This window comes from Protomyctophum parallelum, assembly GCF_964188405.1.
Source record: "Protomyctophum parallelum genome assembly, chromosome: 5".
In the NCBI taxonomy this organism is placed as follows: Eukaryota; Metazoa; Chordata; class Actinopteri; order Myctophiformes; family Myctophidae; genus Protomyctophum; species Protomyctophum parallelum.
Window position 1 is genome coordinate 45933934 of NC_139702.1, and position 22704 is coordinate 45956637.

Genomic DNA, 22704 nt, shown 5'->3' on the forward strand with positions numbered 1-22704 from the left:
GGCAAAGAATACAATCCCCCACATTATTCTCTTTTTATATTAATGAATATTAATTACGCACTTCATTTCTGGGGAAGTCATTTGGGATTATTAATTGAGACGAGAAATGGCATTGTCTATTTCAATCCACCGATGGACAGAAATACAAAACGGATCAACCCCACCCCTCACAGAAATACGTTGAAATAGCACGGAATTGCAATTCCGTACACACGCGTCTAGGCAACCTGATTAATAACATATTACACGACTACTTATTTGACCGAGACGGAGGCGTAGCTTTCACTAGTACGGAAGTGCTATTTCACCGTGGCTGGTTCGGGATGGTTGAATTCGGGTTTGACATTATTTTACTATTCTGTCCAATATCGGGTTACAACTCGGACGGGGCTGAGTCGGCTCTCCCGAACTTCGCAACGCTCAATGTAGCAACTTGCGGCCTAAATGGGGGCCTAATAAATGTCGATTTGGGGGTACTTGACATGAAAAAGTTTGGAAAGCACTGCTCTATCACAGGGGTTCTCTACCCATGGGTTGCGACCCCTCGGGGGGTCGCCAAATTATTCTGGGGGGGGGGGGGGCGGGCGAAAAAATTATATATATAAAGGGGTGTGGTTTTGGAGGGGGGGTTTTGCAACTGAATGGCTGGAAAATGGAAATGAAGAGTTTGCGAGACATGGCCAAAGCATTTCCGGGGGTCCCCAGCCAAAAACGTTGAGTACCCCTGCTCTATCACCCTGGATCTACGAAAACACACCCCTGGTGTCGCACGGTGGGTAAATATAGACTCTATGGCAGACGAGCCCCTACTTCACACACACACCCCCTGGAAGATAACGATGAAGGTGTTAATAGTTGTAAGGACGATTACAGTCGGACATGATGATCAAAGGGGAAATCACTCTTTCACATCCCTGGTGGCTAATATAATTCTCCTTCCGATTGGCTGAAGCTTGGGGCTCAGCAGAGGTCACTCATCTCTCTTTCCATTTCATTACAGACGACCATAAATCAGGGCCGTTTCTTCGGCCATTTTGGATGAGTACGTATACTGTCGACAACTTTATTATGACCTTGTTCAAATTTCCAGAGGAGCGAGCTATCTCTCTCTCTCCCCCCTTGCGCTCCATGTAATTTAAGCGGTGACAGCTTGGTCTCATTAAGGTGCCATCTGGTGAAATGTTTAAAATAAATAAATAGAGAAATCGGTTTATTTACTGCCATATCTTTCGGATAAGGGATCAAGGGTTTTCGGTTGTCGGCTACAAGTCAAGCAATGAGGCCCGTTTCCGAAAGCTGTTGTTCTGCTGATGTTCATAGCTGAGATCATTGGGTGACCCAGGAACCTCTCTTGCACTCAACACTCTCGCACTAGCACGCACATCCTGCTCTTCCCTTCTGCTCGCGGTCTATTAAACCATTCTGTACGGGGAGCCCCTTTTGGTGTTCCAAGGATTATGTTATACTTTGGCTATTTTTGAAAAATCGTGAAAATGTGCCTCAAATCTTTGAATATTATATTATTTCAGAGTGAATGTTTTTAACTAATTTCTGGGGGGGGGGGGGGGGGGGGTGTCCCGGAACAAAAACATTTCAAATGGGGTTTGGCAACCAATTACATATAATGTTGGGGGTCCTTGACATGAAATATTGATTGAACATACTGTAGGTATTTAAGAAAACTTTCATGATTTAGAAGACATTTTAAAAAGGTCGACGTCAGGCCTATATGGGTTAAACCATTAAGGCCTGAAACCAGATTCTAGAAAAAATATGTCTTCCAAATGACAGTTTCCTGAAACTTATTTTCATGTCAAGGAACCACAGAATTATCTGTATAGGCTATAATTTGGCCTACAGACCATCTGCAAATAATATTTGAGTTAAACATATTCATATTTGAGTTAAAAACGTTCACTGCATGCATGCGAAAGAATATAATTACATTCAAAGATTTGCGCATGCACAGTTTCACAAAGAAAAAAAATGTAGATCTACAAGCTCGAGCTTGTAGATCTGCTATTTTTTCAACAGCTAAAGTTAAAAAAAATATAACGGTTAATGTGGTTAAAAGCTATAAGGCGACACAGACGCGTCGTTGAGGTCCAAACGGATTAAATGCAGCTAAAAAGCAACAGGAGCTATAAAGGATCCGTCCTCGTGCTGTTGCCTTCCCCTCGGCACAGATGGCTGGGTCGGCTCCCCGGCATTCTCAGCGTCGGGAAAGGCACCTGACACCGACACACGCCTAAGGCTACGACAAATCATACCCAAGCAGCTGGCGCGCTATCCTGTTCACTGCCATATATAATATGCCACTGGGACCGTCGTACAGTACTGCTAATTCATAGGTTCAGCTATAACAGCTTAGGGGAGAGATGAGGTGAAGCACATCAGAGGTGTCATATATTTTAATAGTCGAGTCAGGCGCATACGTATGTATAGGGCTGCAAATATGAACTCGACTATTAATCGAATAACCCCTGAAGCCCTGTACATCTGTTGTGTTCTGTATTTTGTTTTAATCTGTACACAAGTTCACAACACATTGTGGTATAGTATTGTATACACTTGCCCCACAAAGGGATCTCTCAAATCTCAATCATATATACACGCCAAGGCTAGTAGAGAAAAACTCTGTAACAGCAAAATTATGATGGGTTCTTTAGATTCACACTGAAGAAGGCTCTCAGGCCGAAAGTCCTTACTGTTGTTTGCTGCTGGGGTGAAACAAAATAAAGCTTTAATCCTTCCAGGATACAACGTGAGTGCTGGTATTCTTTTCTACACACAATGGCACTATAACCCTGCCAACACTAGGGATTAATTTCCTTCTGGTGTTGTGGATGCTATGCTGTTGACAAAGTGTTTATACTCTATACTGTATGTAATTCATCAAGGTACTGTTGGATGTGTGTCTTGAAGGTGAGGCTTCTGTCAAGTGTGACACCAAGGTACTTGGGATTGGGATCATGCCTGACATTGGTGCCGTCGAGGTTGATGTTGAGCGTGGTATTGGCACATCGATTGGCATACTGTCTGGCATCCCACCTCCAGAGCTCTGTCGAAACTTCTTGACCTTGAAACTGAGCCAACAAGCCTGATTCCCCCGCCTTCTGAACCAGAGACTCAAACGCAAACACTTCTCCACCGAGGCTAGGAGGCTCCTTACCACGAGCCCTCCACACCCTGGATGGATCCTTGACTGCTGGAACAACCAATGGTCCAAATCCACATCCACGTTGAGGAAGTTCATCAACTCTCCTTCAACCAACCCTCCTGGGTGCGACTTGCCACGGAGCTAAGACCGAACTCTACCTGCACATGATTGGAGTGTCTGCCAATGATCTGTGCGAATGAGGAAAACCACAGATTGTTGAACACATCATGGATTAATGCCCAACCTTCGAATCACCACATGTAGTCAGCGGCCTAATTTAACTGGACGATGATACCACTTCTTGGCTGATGTCCAAATTACACGAACGAACGATCGTGGTACTTTATACAACACAGACCGACTGTATTTGACAGTAAAAAGTCCTATAGCCACCTGATTTCAATCAACATAAATTCTGCCCATGCACTCTAAAGCCCTAACCACACCAAAGGGTCACCATGCAACTCCTTGGGTCCAAACGGTTGCAAGGAGTTAACGCTAAAACCTTCTCGACCCTTTGGTGTGGTTTGGGCCATTGAATTCCATCCGTTGAATCACTATCATAACTAGTCAGATCTGGCCCAGAATAAGCTATATTATTATTATTTCAACTGGTGAAGACGGTCTTGGAAATGACATAAAGATCATCCCCATAATATGGGCTGTGATGTGACCTAGTCCTGAACGTCACCGGAGGACTGTTTTGCAGCGATCACTCTGAGTGTACAAATGGATACCAAATGGACCCATTGTACACTCTCAGCGTCAGCATGCATGAAACGTTGAGGCCTGCAGAATAGTTTATTGTTATATTACCGTATATTAACTGTATATATGCCTGCTAAACTTGAGGTTTATGGGCAAATCTGGTGCCCATAATTACCCGTTAACTCCTCTTTTCACGCAGTGCAACACACATGAATCCTACAGACAGACAAAGGGAACACAACAACAGTATACGGCGGTTTCACATTGTGTGGCTGCACAGCACTAAAAATAAATAAATAAATCACACCTGTGTGAACTGAGCGGTGCAGGCTACTCAACAACACCGCTGGATGGCCCCTTCAGGCTGCACAACAGTGCCACTTTAGCTCAGCCTGCCATATTGCAGCTGTTTGTGTACTCTAAACAGATGGACATACGGATGGACGTATAGACTGTAGACATACACACGGCCCAGTCATTGGAGCGGTTGGACATAGCCCAAGAATCTTAAGGCCAGAGGACTGATAGTGTAAAAGTAAATATGGTATATATTAATGGACTAATAACAGTACTTAACAATACTTTTCCATAACAATTATTGACCATATGCACACTGCGGCCATCTTGCCAGCCAGGTGGTAAATACAGTAGCTGAGGTTCCCCCATTGACAGCCCAATCATCCAAACAGAAAAGGCCTATCAGATTGTAGTAAACAACGTTAAACTCACCAGCTTGAATTCACCTATAGCTAAGACCCGGCCTCTCCCACTTGGACACTTTCCAGCCGGGCTCATTCATTCCAATGTAAATATCATGGATTTTTAAATACTGGTTCATTTTTGGAACGAGACCTTCAAAATCTCTTCCAAATCTCCGTCAACAAGGCCTGCCGTATATATGCACTGGAATAATATGTCCGTGGCATTTCTGTTTTATCATATAGGAAAACTATTGGTGGAGAGGTTTGTCTAACCCATGTTATGCTTAGCTGTGATTGGACCATAGCAGTTTGGGGAGGGGCTCATAGGTCAATTATCCTCTTTCTGTCAGCAAAGTGTTTGTTTCATAAAAATCCACCGTAGACAAGTTATGAGCTATAGCCTACTTCCTGTCAATGAATTCCGTGCAGGTGATTTTTTTTGAGTGGTGCAAACACTCTAAGGAACAGCAATGTCCCTATGTCCAATCCTATGTCACTATGTTTAGAGTACCAGTAGGAGCAAAAGTGGCGCTGTTGTGCTAGAAACAGAGAGAGAGAGATAGTGTTGCACTGTTGCCTGCTAATTACAGAGAGAGAGAGAGAGGGAGGGGAGAGGGGGAGAGAGGGAGGGAGAGAGGGAGGGAGAGAGAGAGAGAGAGGGAGAGGTGTCTGCTAAATGCTAATTCCCCCACACAGTAACTCGCCATTTCGGACGTGGGGCGGCTCGACAGAACCGGGCTGGCACCCTGGGCGTGTTCCTGTGGGTCTGGAAGTTCCGGGGATCCCCACTTAGAAAACAAATATGGCGTGAATGACAGTGAATGTGTTAATGAATCCTGGCGGGTTTTGGGTTAAAGAAAGACACACAGAGCATTGAGGGTCAAGTTGAGGGCTTTATTAGAGAAGGGTGAATATAAAGATAAACCGTACGCAGGGATTCTAGTCTTTCAGCAAACCACAAACTACTCAAACCTCTCTGTGTCTATAATTACACTCTACATAACATTCAACCAAGGTTGCCGTCAGGTCTTTAATCTTTAAATAAATGTATTTTTTTAAAGGCAATACAATAGACCAGTGGTTTTCAACCCTTTTCATGTCAAGGCCCATTATTCATTCAGCATTTTGAGCCACGGAACCACCATTTTGATGACATTTAGCCTCTCAGACACAACAACTTTTATTAACTTAACTTATTATCGTTGGATAAGATTCTTGTTCCACATTTCCATGCTGTATTGATGTGGTATACCATTAGGAGAGATAACAGGCAAACGTCAGTCAAAATAATAATTCTTCTAACTCTTAAACGCATAAAATGAAACCAACATTTGGTTTAATTTTACGCTCTCAAGAGTTAAAGATATAAGTCTCCAACTCGCTTACCAACTCTCCATCATTTATAGCTGGGGGACCACCTGGAACCGCCTCAAGGACCACCGGTTGAAAACCACTGCAATAGAACCATATAAGTGTGCTTTGTAGGAAAACACCATATATGGCTTTATTATCATCATCATTATCATCATCATAGGAACAGGGAAACATAGTATTACTTGGATGTCGACACACTTCCAAGGTATCTTATTAAACATAACTTATTTCCTAGCACTACAGGTTTAACATTCAAACAAAATGAAAAATATAATATCAAGAGGGAGCATACTGTACCAAATAATGGGCACGGTTCCCCTTGTAGTGTAATTCCTCTACGGTGTATACCATTCACTCAGACACTTTAAGATGTGTAATACAAGCAGCCATTCAGTAGCACAGTAATGATAATAGCTAGAATATTGACTGCCACAAATTATTATTATTATAATATCACAATGGCCACTCGTCTGTCCTCTGATATGTTCCTTTTTGTTTTTATTTTATGTATTTTTATTTTTATTTTATCCCCCCCCCCCTCCCTCCCTCCCTCCCTCCCAGTCTATCTCCCTCCCTTCTCAAAAGTAGTTTCATTTTTTTAGCTGTCACACATTTTGGCTCTCACATGTTTTTAAGCTACAATAAGAACAAATAAATAGTGTCAGGCATGTTTTTGCTGCATGGCTCTGCCCGTTAAGACCAGGTCTGGAGAGTTCACGGGAGCCGTTAAATATATATATATATTTATATATGTGTGGCAGTTAGCAGGTATACTGGAGGTCCTCCTGAGGTGTCACCGAGCCCAACACACGGGGCCATTGGATGGAGGCGGCGGCCGGCAGGGTTTAACACAAAGGAAAAAAGGGGGTATAGTTTTCAAAACTTTCTTTGAATTTTCGTCGTCGTGTTTTGTTTCACGTGGCGTTTTTTTTTTTTTTAGGTTGGAGCGAGGTCAAAAACGCACACCGACATTGCGAGATGTCGGGTCGGTTGGTCGGTAAGGTCTCGGAGCGAGGTCAAAACGCACCGAGCGACCGACATCCCGAGAACGACCGACATCCCACAGGACCGACATCTCGCAATGTCGGTCGGTCGGTCGGTCTAGGTGTGAGGTCAAAGCGCCGACCGGCATTGCGAGTTGTCAGTCGGTCTCGCGTGATGTCCGTCGGTCTCACGAGATGTCCGCCGGTCTCATGTGATGTCGGTCGGTCTCTCGTGATGTCGGTCGGTCTCGTGTGATGTCGGTCGTTCTCGCGGGAATGTCGATCGGTCTCGGGAGCAAGGTCAAAACGCAGACCGACATTGCGAGATGTCGGTCGGTCGGTCGGTCTCGCGTGAAGTCAGTCGGTCTCACAAGATGTCGGTCGGTCGGTCGGTCCCGCGAGACCGACAGGTGCCGATGTCAGTCGGGGCGTTTTGACCTCGCCGTCTCTCTCTCTCTTTTTGTCCCGTTTAGAAGGAGTCCATGGCCTTGAACTCGCTGAGCGCCTGCACGGGCGAGATGTGCTTCTTCTGGGAGCCTCGGCGGACGCGCGTCTGGCACTCCTCTGGCTTCTCACGCTTCACCAGCGGCTTCTTCTCTGGCGCCTTCATCCGCCACGACACCACGGGCGAGTTGACGGCCGCCGTGCCGTACACCTTCTGGTACTTGGTGGAGGCCACGTACGAGGCCTTCACCGTCAGCACCACCGCATTCATCAGGTTCTTGGCCGCCTGGATGAGGGACGTGGCACTGTCCAGCTGATGGGGGGGGGGGGGGGGGGGGGGGGAGAGGGAGGGGCAGGGGAGAGAGAGGGAGGGGGGCGGGGGGAGACAGAGAGAGCGAGAGAGGGGGGGGGAGGTTGAGGGAGAGAGGGAGGGGAAGAGAGAGGGAGGGAGAGAGGGGGGGCGGGGGAGAGAGAGAGGGGGGTGGAGACAGACATCAAGGCAATGCACATTATGTGCAAATATCATTCCAAAAATAGCTGGTTTCAAAACAATGCACGCTGCCTGTTACTGCTGTAACATCTTTGCAAGCAGTGGAAATATCGACCTAAAAAAAAGGAGGAAGCTTACTTTTTGATAAGGATAAAGCACCACTTTAAAGTTCTATGCCGTGATTCAAAAATAGCTGAGTATTTCCTTTTGGGTGAATGTGTTCTCCATAATGATACAGGTTCAAAGTTGTTAATCCATTAAGACCTGGAACACATCTGTGTCGCCGTATAGCGTTTATCCACTGCAACCATTTTTTTAAACTTTATAGCTATTGAAAAATAGCAGATCTACAACCTCGTAGCGCGGCGCCGAGTGCCACGCTACGAGCTTGTAGATCTGCTATTTTTTTTAAACGTCATGAAAATTTTTGGGGTGTCCTTGACATGAAACAGTTTGAGAACCACTGACATAGAAAACTGCAGCATGTCAGGATTTAGAATACATTTTGTATAGAATCTGGTGTCAGTCCTAAAGTGGTTAAGACACTCTCTGAATGTCCTTGATGTTGTCGATCGTCCTTTCACAAGCTTTTTTATTCTTTCTTTCTTTTTTAAATCCTCCTCTCCTCTCCTCTCCTCTCCCCTCCTCTCCCCTCCTCTCCCCTCCTCTCCCCTCCCCTCCCCTCCCCTCCCCTCCCCTCACCTCCCCTCCTCTCCTCTCCTCTCCTCTCCTCTCCTCTCCTCTCCTCTCCTCTCCTCTCCTCTCCTCTCCTCTCCTCTCCTCTCCTCTCCTCTCCTCCCCGAGCTCCTGCCAAATTGGTTGGCATCCTGGCACCTCCCTCGCTCTGTAAAACCTGCTCCCCCTCTGGCCCTAGCTCTCCCACACCGCTGCGTTATGGCAGAGATCCTCCAGGCACAACATCAGTTCCAACTGCACTTTGGCAGAACGGTCATTTTCCACGACTCCTCCAATAAGCACTTTAATTACCAGATATACATTTAAACTGCTTACCTCTTCATTTGACGTGATAACAGTAACGCAAAGAGCCTCGGCTGGTAGAAAAAGCTAAGCAATTTGATTAGACTCACTTTGGCTGCAGGAGTATAGAGGTTTAGTGGAGAGGAGGGGAGGGGAGGGGAGAGCTGGCTTGTTTTTTAAAAACTGCTTGTTGTCACAAATCCACATGCTTATAGGGGCCACACATATTGCACAATGCAGCAAGTTATAGGCACACTATACACAAACTCCTTCATGATACTTTCCCTTTCCAAGGTGTGCTGCTTCTCAAAGCTATAGACCCATATAGACTATAGAGTATTAAAAGGATAGAGACTGAACCGGAGCGATAGCCCCCCCCCCCCCCCCCCGCTATTAATTTCAGTGGAAGTTGCTCAGTGGCGTTTTGAAGCACCCGGAAGAACCATCTACTTCCGCGTTTTTTTATCTCGATTTGGACACCAAATTTGGTGTCCAAAATGCGGAAGTGCAAACGGGCGCTCAATGTTAAAGCCCAGCTGCACAGGGTTTCCTAGTCATAACTCCACGGGTCCGCCTGCAGTCGCCCTTCTTACCACTAGGGCCCAGTGCTTCATCGTTGGAAAGCTGCACTGGAGCCTTGTATAGATCTCGAGCTGGCATTCTGTGATACTCAAACTCAGGCCACTTCCGGCCAGCGATGCAATTTTGACTGGCCCGCCAATCAAATGCGCTCAAAGTCACGCATCCAACAAGCTTTAAACTCTAAGTATAGATTGGACGTTCCGTTTCAGAGATAATAGCCAAAACATATTGAAATTGTGTCAATTTGACAGAATAGAAATGGAAGGCCAAGCATTTGTCTTTATGAAATACAAATAAATATAGAGAAGCTATCAAGTGTCATTAATGTTGTTCATTTTATCAACCGGCCTCTGGCCCCTTGACATTTTGTGTAATGTGGCCCACAGGTTCAGCTATTGGAGTCATCACTAGTCTATGATAGACAGCACTGAGTGTTTTTCTTTCTTTCTCCTGACAAAAGAGAAGCTATACAAGCATGAGGTTAGCGGACGACCCTGACGCTCACCTCTCCTCCGTGCTACATGGGAGGTTTGACCCATCACGCACGAAGCTTACCTGCCACGACTGAAGCAGAACAAAACCAGACCCTCACACCGGTCACAACTATGACATCCGTTTTTTTTCTTGAGCACTTCATAATTAGCAGTGGCATGGGGGTCAGGTGTACACCTCTCTTCCCATCCGTCTATTGTGTTGGACTGACATTTAAGAGCTTGCCGGGGCCGCCAGGCCCCCTATAGTCCCTTTCTTATACCCGGAGCGAAGCAAAGCGCTTTTTAGATTTAATGAGGGTGGACTCCAGCTGGAAAGGTTAAAATCTCAGCAGGGACCAGAACTCTTGAACATCACTTAACCCATTTAGGACGGGAACGGGATCCATGTGTCGCTTTAGCTTTTAACCACTTTGAACTATTATGTTATACATTTAGCTGTTGAAAAATAGCAGATCTGCCATTTTTTATATTATTTCACTGTTTAAACGTTTTTTTAATCTCATATGTTTGCTTCTTGGTGGGGGTCCCCTGGAACAACGCATTTTCAGATGGGGGTCGGCGGCCAATTACATATAATTTCTGGGGGTCCTTGACATGAAATAGTTTGAGAATCATAGAAACATGAGGTTTTTCAGAAAACTGCCGTGATTTAGGCTTTGTAGAATCTGGCCTCAGTCCTAAATGCTTTAAATAAAGTGTAATTGAGTCCCAGCAGATTAGGAGACATTGACAGAAGAACCGTGCTGTAGGAAGAGGAAAAAAACACATGCAGAGCAAAGCAAAGTGGACTTTATTTATGATCTGGATATTTGGACGTCCACCAAGTAGCTGCCTATATACTGTATATTGCTAGCACCTTGAGTATTTCAGAATTTGAACAAAATTGTTATTGTTGTTATCATAGGACCAGTGTTGTTTTTGACAGTAAATTTAGATTTAGATTTTAGTTATAGTCTAAGGGCCGATTCATACTCCTATTTTACCGCTGTTTCGGCGCTGTAGTGCCGAAATGATTTCGGCTCGTCAGAAATTTTCAGTAGCACCGAAGAGCCGATTTTAGGACGGTACCCGCCCCCCCCGAACCTCAAATGACGTCAAATTGTAGGCTCTACAGCGCCGAACCGACTTTTATTCAGCTCTAAAATAGGAGTATGAATCGGCCCATGTTGTCATGTAGTTTTTAGTCACCTGGAATGTTCTAGTGTTATTCCAGTTTTAGTCAGTTTTCAGCATGCAACCTAGTATAAAACTGGATCTCTTGTCCACTAGTCCCTCCCTAACATTTTAGCCTAGTATTTATTCGTTTTTATTTTGTTTTATTTAGTTTTAATCAGTGAAAAAAAAGGTAGTCGACGAACATTTTTCGTCATAGTTTTAGTCGACGAAAACAACACTGCATAGGACCGAGGGATGGAACGATACAAGAAATACTTATAATAATACGTCCACATGATATTCATCACAATATCTAAAATGTACAAATTGTGACTGAAATCTGTAGGACACCAACTTTTAATGTTTCATTGCATAGCATGAGCTGCATGGGACTGTAATATAATCTGTGTGAGGTCCACCCATCACTTAAAGGTTTTATTACATTCATTTGCATTTATTTTTCTTTTTTCTTTTAGGTTTTATGACCTCAATTACACCCAAAAAACCTGAACTTTGAACATTCAGTGGATTTTCTGTGGTCTGAAGTTTTCTTTGCGGTTTTTTGGGTCTTTTGAGCTACAATGAAAACAGGCAACACAGTGAAACAGTGACATCTGCTGGCAAATCCCATTGACATATATGGGATTTGCAGTAAGTGATGTCACTTACTGCCGGCAAATCAGAGCACCTGTTTGAGCCAGAAAACCCCAGATCACAGAAAATCTACTGAATGTTAAAAGTTCATGTTTTTTGGGTGCAATTGAGATTAGAAAACCTAAAAAAAACAAGAACAATTCCAAAACCTTTTTTTTTATGTCACAATCCCTTTAAACATTATACGTTTTTTGACCAGGTCCCCCCATAAGGGGTCCCCCCTCCTATACTACTGTACACCACATCTATTTTGATTGAGATTCATCTCAGCCTGCCACAGAATATCCTCTGTTGCAGATATTCTGGACACATCTGCTATAAGGTTTCTTACAGGAGGGATGTTGTAAACTTGTAAAGAATAAGGTCTGTGAATCTGCCTGTGCACAGTGCACACGAGGACAATATCCACTGCTCAGCCACGCTCCGTTTCACTCTCATCACTCTGTTTATGCTAAATCAGTGGTTCACACAGGAGGTTCAGGGGGTCCCCAGCTTGAACCAAATGGACCCTTATGGGTCTGTAACTCCGAGCGTGTACAAATGGAACAAAACGGACCCTAACGGGTCGTTTATTGGTTCCATTTGTACACTCTCAAGAGTTAAATTAACATATATTTTACAATATAAATTGGGGTCTCAGAGATAGAAATGCCATTAAATTGGGCGTCCGGAGACTAATTCATGTCAAACTGGGGGTCCTTGAAATTAAACGGGTTGAGAATCACTGGTCCCTGGCATATCCCTGGCATATCTCTTCAAATGGGGGGGTCCACGGACTAATACGTGTCAATTTGGGGGTCTTTGACATGAAAAGGTTTGGGGACCACTGCACTAAATCAAGCTGTATTCCTACCTCAGATGCCGCCAAAAGCCCACGGTAATATGGAGACGTGTAGCTTGTAGATCGGCTACTTTCGGTGCGCAGCAAGCATGCTTTCACAGAAGACCCGCTGAAGGCTTCTATGGAATCCAAAGGACTGAAATATGTCGTGGCGACTGAGAACGATAACCCGATACAAGCCATCCACGAGATATCTCGAGGAAAGCTATTATTACCATCTGGGCCATCCACGAGAAACACGAGATTTGAATTAAAAAAATATTCCGTTGCTATAGCCTCCACAGGCCTCCCATTGCAGAAACAGCCTACATGATTATTATACACGTGCACGTGAATGGGGTTATTAGTAGTTTTTCTGCTCAAAATGGGACAAAGTACCATGAGTTTCCCCCTTATAAAACATTAATCCGAGCTCGCGCTAAGGGAATTAATCGGCACTACAGATATGGAGGGCTATCACTTCCGGGTCGGGCGGATATGGCTCTTCTTCTTTGCTTATGTCGCACATTTCACTGGCACCAGACCCACGATCCCGCCTATTATGGTAACAGCATGGAATCGGTTTATCCATGTGTGAAATGAATGGTAAACTCACCCCAGACACGATGAGCTCCCCTCCAAAGGCTCTGTACCTCAGCTTTTGATTGGAACAATCTCCCTCTATCTCTTAGATCCATCTCATCATTTAGTAGCTTCAGGACCTCCTTATATTCACATCTAGACTCAGCGTGTCTATGCTTCTAACCTGACGGTAACCAATAATGACACTGAAGTATTTGCACTGTGACCTTGTCTCCATTGTGTAACAGCTGATTATGTGGTGGTTGGTGGGTAGGTGGAAGAGGGTGAGCAAGTATGCATTTGTATATCCGTTTATATCTGTGTACTGTACTGTTTTGTGTATTTGTGTACAGTATGCTTTTTTGTATTGTGTTTGTTTATGGGTCCCTCTTGAAAATGAGGTGCTGCATCTCAAGGGGCTGTCCCTTCAATAACAATCTGAAATCTGAGATCTTTGACCTTGTGAAACTCACCCCAGACACGATGAGTTCTCCTCCGAGGTTCTGCACCTCGGCTTTGACCTTGCTGCAGATGTTGAGCTGGTGGCAGTACAGGGCGATTCTCTGCAGGTAGGCCAGGAGATCCTGTTTACAGGCTGAATCCGGGCACTGAATGGAACATTGGACAACAAATCGTCAAAAAGGAGCCTCACGGCAAACAACAAAAACTGATTTTAATCAGATTAGACTAGATGTGACTTAAACAGGCAGACACACACACACACACACACACACACACACACACACACACACACACACACACACACACACGTGGTATTGTTCCTCCAATGAGCCAGGAGCCATGATAAAAGCTTTGTTTGTTTGCTATTATACCGTAGAGCTGCCCTTAGACAGTTTGTCCTTTCATCAGCATCTTGCCGTACATCCCGTACCCACTTGAGTGCTGCAGTTTGACGTTTTGTTTCCGACAAAACAAATAAGATCTGTATTAAATCACCACAAACAAACAAACAAACATGCCAACATCTCCACTTTTTGTTTGCCTTTATCTTTCTCGTTTCCTCTCCTCTCTTTCGGAACCTGCTAGATCCTGATTGAGAGCAAAGCCTGTAATAATACGAGGCAAAGCCTGTGTTTTTCATGTAGGTACTGTACATAGCACAGCAGTTAATGTGTTTTTCATGTAGGTACTGTACATAGCACAGCAGTTAATGTGTTTTTCATGTAGGTACTGTACATAGCACAGCAGTTAATGTGTTTTTCATGTAGGTACTGTACATAGTAAAGCAGTTAATGTGTTTTTCATGTAGGTACTGTACATAGCACAGCAGTTAATGTGTTTTTCATGTAGGTACTGTACATAGCACAGCAGTTAATGTGTTTTTCATGTAGGTACTGTACATAGCACAGCAGTTAATGTGTTTTTCATGTAGGTACTGTACATAGCACAGCAGTTAATGTGTTTTTCATGTAGGTACTGTACATAGCACAGCAGTTAATGTGTTTTTCATGTAGGTACTGTACATAGTAAAGCAGTTCATTGTGTTTTTCATGTAGGTACTGTACATAGTAAAGCAGTTGATTGTGTTTTTCATGTAGGTACTGTACATAGCACAGCAGTTAATGTGTTTTTCATGTAGGTACTGTACATAGTAAAGCAGTTCATTGTGTTTTTCATGTAGGTACTGTACATAGTAAAGTAGTTCAATGTGTTTTTCATGTAGGTACTGTACATAGTAAAGTAGTTCAATGTGTTTTTCATGTAGGTACTGTACATAGTAAAGTAGTTCATTGTGTTATTCATGTAGGTACTGTACATAGCACAGCAGTTAATGTGTTTTTCATGTAGGTACTGTACATAGCACAGCAGTTAATGTGTTTTTCATGTAGGTACTGTACATAGCACAGCAGTTAATGTGTTTTTCATGTAGGTACTGTACATAGTAAAGCAGTTAATGTGTTTTTCATGTAGGTACTGTACATAGCACAGCAGTTAATGTGTTTTTCATGTAGGTACTGTACATAGTAAAGCAGTTAATGTGTTTTTCATGTAGGTACTGTACATAGCACAGCAGTTCATTGTGTTTTTCATGTAGGTACTGTACATAGCACAGCAGTTAATGTGTTTTTCATGTAGGTACTGTACATAGCACAGCAGTTAATGTGTTTTTCATGTAGGTACTGTACATAGCACAGCAGTTAATGTGTTTTTCATGTAGGTACTGTACATAGCACAGCAGTTCATTGTGTTTTTCATGTAGGTACTGTACATAGCACAGCAGTTAATGTGTTTTTCATGTAGGTACTGTACATAGCACAGCAGTTAATGTGTTTTCCATGTAGGTACTGTACATAGTAAAGCAGTTCATTGTGTTATTCATGTAGGTACTGTACATAGCACAGCAGTAAATGTGTTTTTCATGTAGGTACTGTACATAGTAAAGCAGTTCATTGTGTTTTTCATGTAGGTACTGTACATAGTAAAGCAGTTCATTGTGTTTTTTATGTAGGTACTGTACATAGCACAGCAGTTAATGTGTTTTTCATGTAGGTACTGTACATAGTAAAGCAGTTCATTGTGTTATTCATGTAGGTACTGTACATAGTAAAGCAGTTCATTGTGTTTTTCATGTAGGTACTGCACATAGCACAGCAGTTAATGTGTTATTCATGTAGGTACTGTACATAGCACAGCAGTTAATGTGTTTTTCATGTAGGTACTGTACATAGCACAGCAGTTAATGTGTTTTTCATGTAGGTACTGTACATAGTAAAGCAGTTCATTGTGTTATTCATGTAGGTACTGTACATAGCACAGCAGTTAATGTGTTTTTCATGTAGGTACTGTACATAGTAAAGCAGTTCATTGTGTTTTTCATGTAGGTACTGCACATAGCACAGCAGTTAATGTGTTTTTCATGTAGGTACTGTACATAGTAAAGCAGTTCATTGTGTTTTTCATGTAGGTACTGCACATAGCACAGCAGTTCATTGTGTTTTTCATGTAGGTACTGTACATAGTAAAGCAGTTCATTGTGTTTTTCATGTAGGTACTGCACATAGCACAGCAGTTCATTGTGTTTTTCATGTAGGTACTGCACATAGCACAGCAGTTCATTGTGTTTTTCATGTAGGTACTGCACATAGCACAGCAGTTAATGTGTTTTTCATGTAGGTACTGTACATAGCACAGCAGTTAATGTGTTTTTCATGTAGGTACTGTACATAGCACAGCAGTTAATGTGTTTTTCATGTAGGTACTGTACATAGTAAAGCAGTTCATTGTGTTTTTCATGTAGGTACTGTACATAGCACAGCAGTTCATATGTTTTTCATGTAGGTACTGTACATAGCACAGCAGTTAGTGTTTTTCATGTAGGTACTGTACATAGCACAGCAGTTAGTGTTTTTCATGTAGGTACTGTACATAGCACAGCAGTTCATTGTGTTTTTCATGTAGGTACTGTACATACGTAGCACAGCAGTTAATGTGTTTTTCATGTAGGTACTGTACATAGTAAAGCAGTTCATTGTGTTATTCATGTAGGTACTGTACATAGCACAGCAGTTAATGTGTTTTTCATGTAGGTACTGTACATAGTAAAGCAGTTAATGTGTTTTTCATGTAGGTACTGTACATAGTAAAGCAGTTAATGTGTTTTTCATGTGCTTTATACTTGAAAAGATAACCACTTACAGTAAGCCCTCTGTAGCTTTTCAATTATTACTTAACTTAAGACCTGGAGGCGTGGTCAATGCTCTTTTGCCACTCAGAATAGCCAAATGGCATTGATCACGCCTCCAGGTCTTAAGTTAAGTAATAAGACCTGGTATTAAGACACACAAAATACAGCCCTTAGAATATCAGACTATATTATTATCGTTGGATAGGATTTTGTCCAACAATTCCATATTGATGTGGCGACCATAGGAGACTTAACAGGCAAACGTTGATCAAAATAACAATTATTTTACACTCTGATTGTGTAGAGTCTAGTTAGTAGTATTGTGTTATGTATTGGTTATTTTCTCAGCTGCTGCTTACTATAGTCATGGCTGCCAGTTCCCACCTGATGTTGTGTGGGAGCTCTGACTGCTCCAGACTGTGCTGGTCTAGCCTACATAATGTTGCTCAATCGACGCTCCCAGCCTGTGGAGCGGTGCGCTCTGTTATGATATCATTAATGTTCCATCCTGTGATTAATCTCCGTCCTGGCGACGTAGACCTCCGTTTATGCCGCTCGGATTGTTAAACATGGTCCTTGACTCCTTACCAGAACATTTAGCTAACCTGACTCCGCACGCTGGTGGCAGCAGTGAGTTCCTCCTCCTGCTCCCATCTAGTCTCTCTCAGGCAGAGATGATGCACTCCGAACAAAATCTGATCGGAGCAATATGCGGCCGTATGTGGCCGCTAGAGGCGGATCAACGTGAGACTGCTGACGTATTGAAGCTGTGCCACAGCGCAAATGTAAACACAACCTAACAAGACTACAACTCGAAAGTATTATGAAGATATCAGATTTTTCGTCCCGCTGCTTCAGGTTCATCGTTTCTGCTTGAGAGAGACCAGATGCAGGCAGGAGGAGGGAACTGGTGAACTCAATACTGCCACCATCTGGCATAGTCAGATTAACATTTAGCAGCATGGCACAAGACAACACATAACTCAAATCCTTGACTAAAAGGGACATTTCACCCATTTTGCAACCGGATCTTATAGTTTAATGATGTTTGGGAGACAAGTAACACTTTCCTGGAGGTTTTTAATGTGGGTAATAATATGCGTTTTATTTTTTAGATGTTTTAGTATTTCAACGTGTCTGTGATGTCACGGACACTGGTCTCACTAACTTCCTGGACTACATGTTGTCTCAGTAAGACAGCCCTCCCCCTTCCCACAACGTGGGGTGAGTGCAGCAAAGCATTATGGTAATTTGAATCCATTCATCCACCCACCCATCTAATTCTAATTGCTCCGCCTCCTGCTGGTGCTGCTTGGTGATTGGTGGACAGCCACCCATGCTGAGATAGATAACTGCTATTGATTGGCCACAACTAATCCCCGCTAATTGTCACAAATGGCAAAACAAAAAAAACGCAGCCTTGCCCTTATCGCTATAATGGAACGTCTACATTATCTTTCACTTACAGTAAATGGCAGCGATACATTTGTGGTTTGATGCATTGACGATTGTATAGTCGTTGTCAAGGTTCCACTGTGAACAATACGCACGCACGCACGCACACACACACACACACACACACACACTTAAAACTATTAAGTGGGCACAAGGCCACAGACTGGTCTTAATGGGCGCCGATATGCCCATGCTGGAACAGCGGGCACATCTGTGTGGGGCTCAATCAACACTGAGAGAATCACTAAGCGAACGGAACGGAATTGTGTGATGATAATAATATAATATAATTGGCTCCAGACAAACCAAAGTGTGTCGCATTAATTGTCAGTTGACTATACTTCCACAATGGATGCAGATGCACAATGTTGTTTAATAAGGAATCAATCAATGTTGCACCGGGGGGTGATAGAAATTAGATTTAAAAAAGGGAGGTGCATATAATGACTGCTGTGTGTGTCTGTGTGTGCGTGTGTGTGTGTGTGTGTGTGTGTGTGTGTGTGTGTGTGTGTGTGTGTGTGTGTGTGTGCGTGTGCGTGTGCATGAGGAACAGTGTGTGCGTCGGTGTGTTTGTGTCCGGGCTGTACACGCAGCAGATGGAGTGGGGAATTTAGAATTGCCAAGAGAAGCGCGGGGTAATGAAGTACGTGCTACTTCATTTGATTTATCTCTAACAACCGCTGAGAATTAACCTCATGCACACAGAAAAACCCTGTATTGATTCATTACGACTTCTTGTTGAAGAAGCCCCAAACTAGAACGGTAGTTTGTTTTGCCAGCCCCACAAACAATGATTCTCTCAACGTGTTTCAATATGTGTTTTATCCTCTAAGCTTTAGTCCTATAGGAGTTCCACCATGCAGTGCCTTTTCAATGGAAACAATAACATCCTGTTGCACGTTTCAAAAATGATCTCAATCCCGTTCAGAAGAGCTTAAGTTAAGTTTTTTCTTATTAAACGGACATATTGCCGCTGTTGGGTGGAAAGCTTATTATGTCCAAACGGTTCCTCTTTTTTATTACTTTAAAAAGAACAAAGGTAAGACATGCGCAGACCAATAGGGTTTGAGGTAGGTTGTCGGTCTAATGACATTCGGACCAATACGGTTTACATACACACATAAAACAAAACACACACACACACACGTGCACACGCACACACACACACACACACACACACACACACACACACACGTGCACACGCACACACACACACACACACACACACACACACACACACACACACACACACACAGTGGTAGAGGTGAAATAAAGGCATTTTTAAGTGCCATCTCTGCCTACATCCGTAATGCGAGATACTTCACACCAATATTTTAATCAAAACTATAGTCATACTGTATACTGTGTACTGCACAAGTCGATGCCTTGATTTATTTGCTGTGGAACTGCTCAGAACAAAATCTACCTCATTCCGAAAAAAAAAAAAAAATGCATTGCTTTATCGCCTTGTAATGAATGTACTCACGACACGAACAACAGAAACTAAGAACATTTATTTTTTTGGAAGGCATAACAGGAGCTTAGTCGGGTGTGTGCGAGAGATAGAGGAACCAGCAGGGAGAGAATGAGGAAGAACGTGTGTGTGTGTGTGTGTGTGTGTGTGTGTGTGTGTGTGTGTGTGTGTGTGTGTGTGTGTGTGTGTGTGTGTGTGTGCGTGCGTGCGTGTGTGCCTCCGTGCCTGCGTGCATGCGTACGTGCCTATAAAGTGAAATCCTATGTTAATTTAACTCTTAAAAGCGTACAATGTTTTGTAACCAAAATGTGTTCACTCTCTGAAATGCAAAAGCATAAATTAACAGAGAGGTGTGTACTGTATGTGCGTGTGCGCCGTGTATGTGCGTGTGTGCGGAAGTTTGTATATGTGCCGTGCGTGCGCGGAGGTTTGTATGTGCCGTGCGTTGCGCGCCGTGTGTGCACGTGAGATGGACAGCCTTCACCAGACACCAGGGATCGGGTGGGAGTGAGTCTGGCAGGTCCTCTGACTGCTCTGAATCAACAGTAAGCCGTAATGAACCGAACAGGTGGCCGTGCCATTTTTAATTCTCGCCTAAACGCGTGTCCTCGGCTACTGTAGCTGTTTGCTAAAATATTCACAGCCTCCTGTTGGGGGTTATATGTTATTTTGCAACCGGTGGTCCGGGGACCATCCAGTGGTCCTTGAGGGAGTTCCAGGTGGTCCCCAGCTATAAATGATGGAGAGTTGCTGGTAACCAAATGGACCCTTATAGGTCGTTAACTCTTGAGAGTGTTGGTTTCATTTTACACTCTGTGTGTTACATTATTAGTGTGGTTGCCCTAACAGGGCAACCAGACTATTGTTATTGTAAATGAGCGATATTTTGCCGCACTACTCCTCCCACAGTTTTTGCCGCACACACTCGAGCCATATGTCAAATTGACCGGCTTCATCGGGAATCGTGTGCTTGTGTTTTGCTAAGAGATCCGTTGTATAGTTTAATTGATATTAATTAATTAGTTCTCCATAGACTTATAATGGGGAAATCGAAGACTAAATGTAAGTATTTTTTTCCATTGGAGACCGCAAGCGCCATATTTACAAGACTTGTAAAATGACACAAATCACGAACGGAATGTCCAATCCATCCCGAATTTGAATCAGATGTCCGGGGTGGTTCAATCAACCAAGTTCTAAAAGCAATTCCATTTTCATCCATAGGGGGCGCCGCAAATGCAAAAACATGAATTTTGGGGGTTAAATCCCCTCCAAATTACATACGCATGATCACAGGGGTGACGCGACATTGTAATTGGCTGTCAATATTAGTGGGAGGGGCATATGTAAGCCACTGCGGCAACCACACTCTAGTTTGGGTCTGAGACGCTAAATGTCATCAAATGGTGGTTCTGTGGCTCAAATGCCGAATAAATAATGGACCTTGATATGAAAAGGGTTTGACATTGCGCAAAAAATAAGGATTACGGTCAGATATACTAAATGTGGATGCCGTGTAAATTCAGTAATTCTGCGGGTGATTACATGCAGTTTAATACCCATAATAAGCAAATCTCCGGCTATGTAGAGAGGCCCAAAATGTACCAACTCAACTTAATATGCGTGGCTGCTTCCTACCTCAGTCCCACCATTTATTGGCAAAAAAAACATTTACATTGCCACAGCACCTGATTGGGAGTCTGTTTCATAAAAACCTCCCACAAACGGTGGGTTATATTTGCCCCTTTGTTAGCCTAGCAGAGACCAAGGACTATTAATTAAAGACAGGAAGTGAAGAGAGTTGAGCGCAGTTGAGACCAAGGAAGCTGAACGTGGAAGTGTTGGCTGCATATAGCCCATTGCGCATGTTTCTTTCCTTCCAGGGAGCAACATGGAGTCCACCGTACGGTCTTCGCTTCCTAACCTTATTTGATTAACCTTGGCAGAGACATCAGACCGGGCTCAGGAAGTGCAGTCAAAAGACAGCCGAGTGAATCCTTTTCAGCCGAAAACATGTTTTTGTTATAAAAGTATTTTCTTGTGATGCTTTAAGGACATCCGTTAGCGAGGCCAAACTGTACTTGTTTAATGCAGTGCGCCGGGCATATAATTTTTTTTTAATCGTCAAATATTCATCAAAACTCCTTATTATTTATTACATTATGTGTATTTCATTTTTTTGTTGTTCTCTAGAAGAGGACAAGTATTGTGCATTTGCACATTGTTTGGTGGCCGGTTGGTAACCTGTAGTTGACAGACTGGGGCGCTGAGGCGTGCTCCTGCCCCAGAGCAGCTACACAGCTCCCTGAAGTAGCAAAGCTTGTCTCATGGAGTCATCGGTGATTCCATGTGAGCCCCATCGATGAGCACAATGTGCTGGAAAACACCATACTCTTAACTTAAAAGTAAAAGTATCAATAGTGCAACTCTGTTACTGTAGATATGACATATTGTGAGCTTGTATATCGGCTATCAGCCGAAATGTACTGTGTATATATAGGGTCAAAGTGGTTAATGTATTTTTTTAAATAATAATCTAAAGCTACAAAGTAAATAAAGTTTTCAAACCAGTAACACGCCCTGAGGGCGAGAAGGTCACATGCATGCATCCGCCTGGGTGACGGCAGACTGCTGGGCGAGCGCTGGCGCATTGGCATGGGGGGGGGGGGGGGGGGGTCAGATCAACATATGGAATGAATTCTGTACTGGCCATAATGCATGGACTGGAGTGTGTCTTCATTGAGTGTACAGGGTTTGATGAGGTCAGATCAAAATATGGAATGTCAGAACAGGTCAGCTCCATATATGGAGATCTAAGGGTGCAGGCAGCGGGGTCAGATCAAGATATGGAATGAATTCTGTATATGGAGCGTCACGAGGCGCGTGACGGACGGACGGACGGACCAACTGACAGGTTTTGCAGGTGTTCATAGTAAACTGCAACCTAAATGCAGTGATGTAAACATATTATAATATAAATATTTGGATCCGAGATGTATAGTGG

General features: G+C 43.5%; 1 protein-coding gene across 3 annotated transcripts in view; it reads right to left on the minus strand.

The window, feature by feature from the left end:
- Positions 1-7075: 7075 nt before the first annotated feature.
- ctnna2 (catenin (cadherin-associated protein), alpha 2) overlaps positions 7076-22704 on the minus strand; it is a gene marked incomplete at its 5' end in the record, with an annotated part of 572500 nt that continues 556871 nt past the window's right edge. For 2 of the 3 annotated variants that reach the window (XM_083764543.1, XM_083764542.1), the window contains 2 exons: positions 7076-7683; positions 13599-13733. In XM_083764543.1, coding sequence (XP_083620669.1) covers positions 7396-7683; positions 13599-13733 — 423 coding nt within the window. In that variant the 3' untranslated portion in view covers positions 7076-7395. The remainder of the gene's footprint in view (positions 7684-13598; positions 13734-22704) is intronic. The other variant, XM_083764544.1, reaches the window with a different exon arrangement.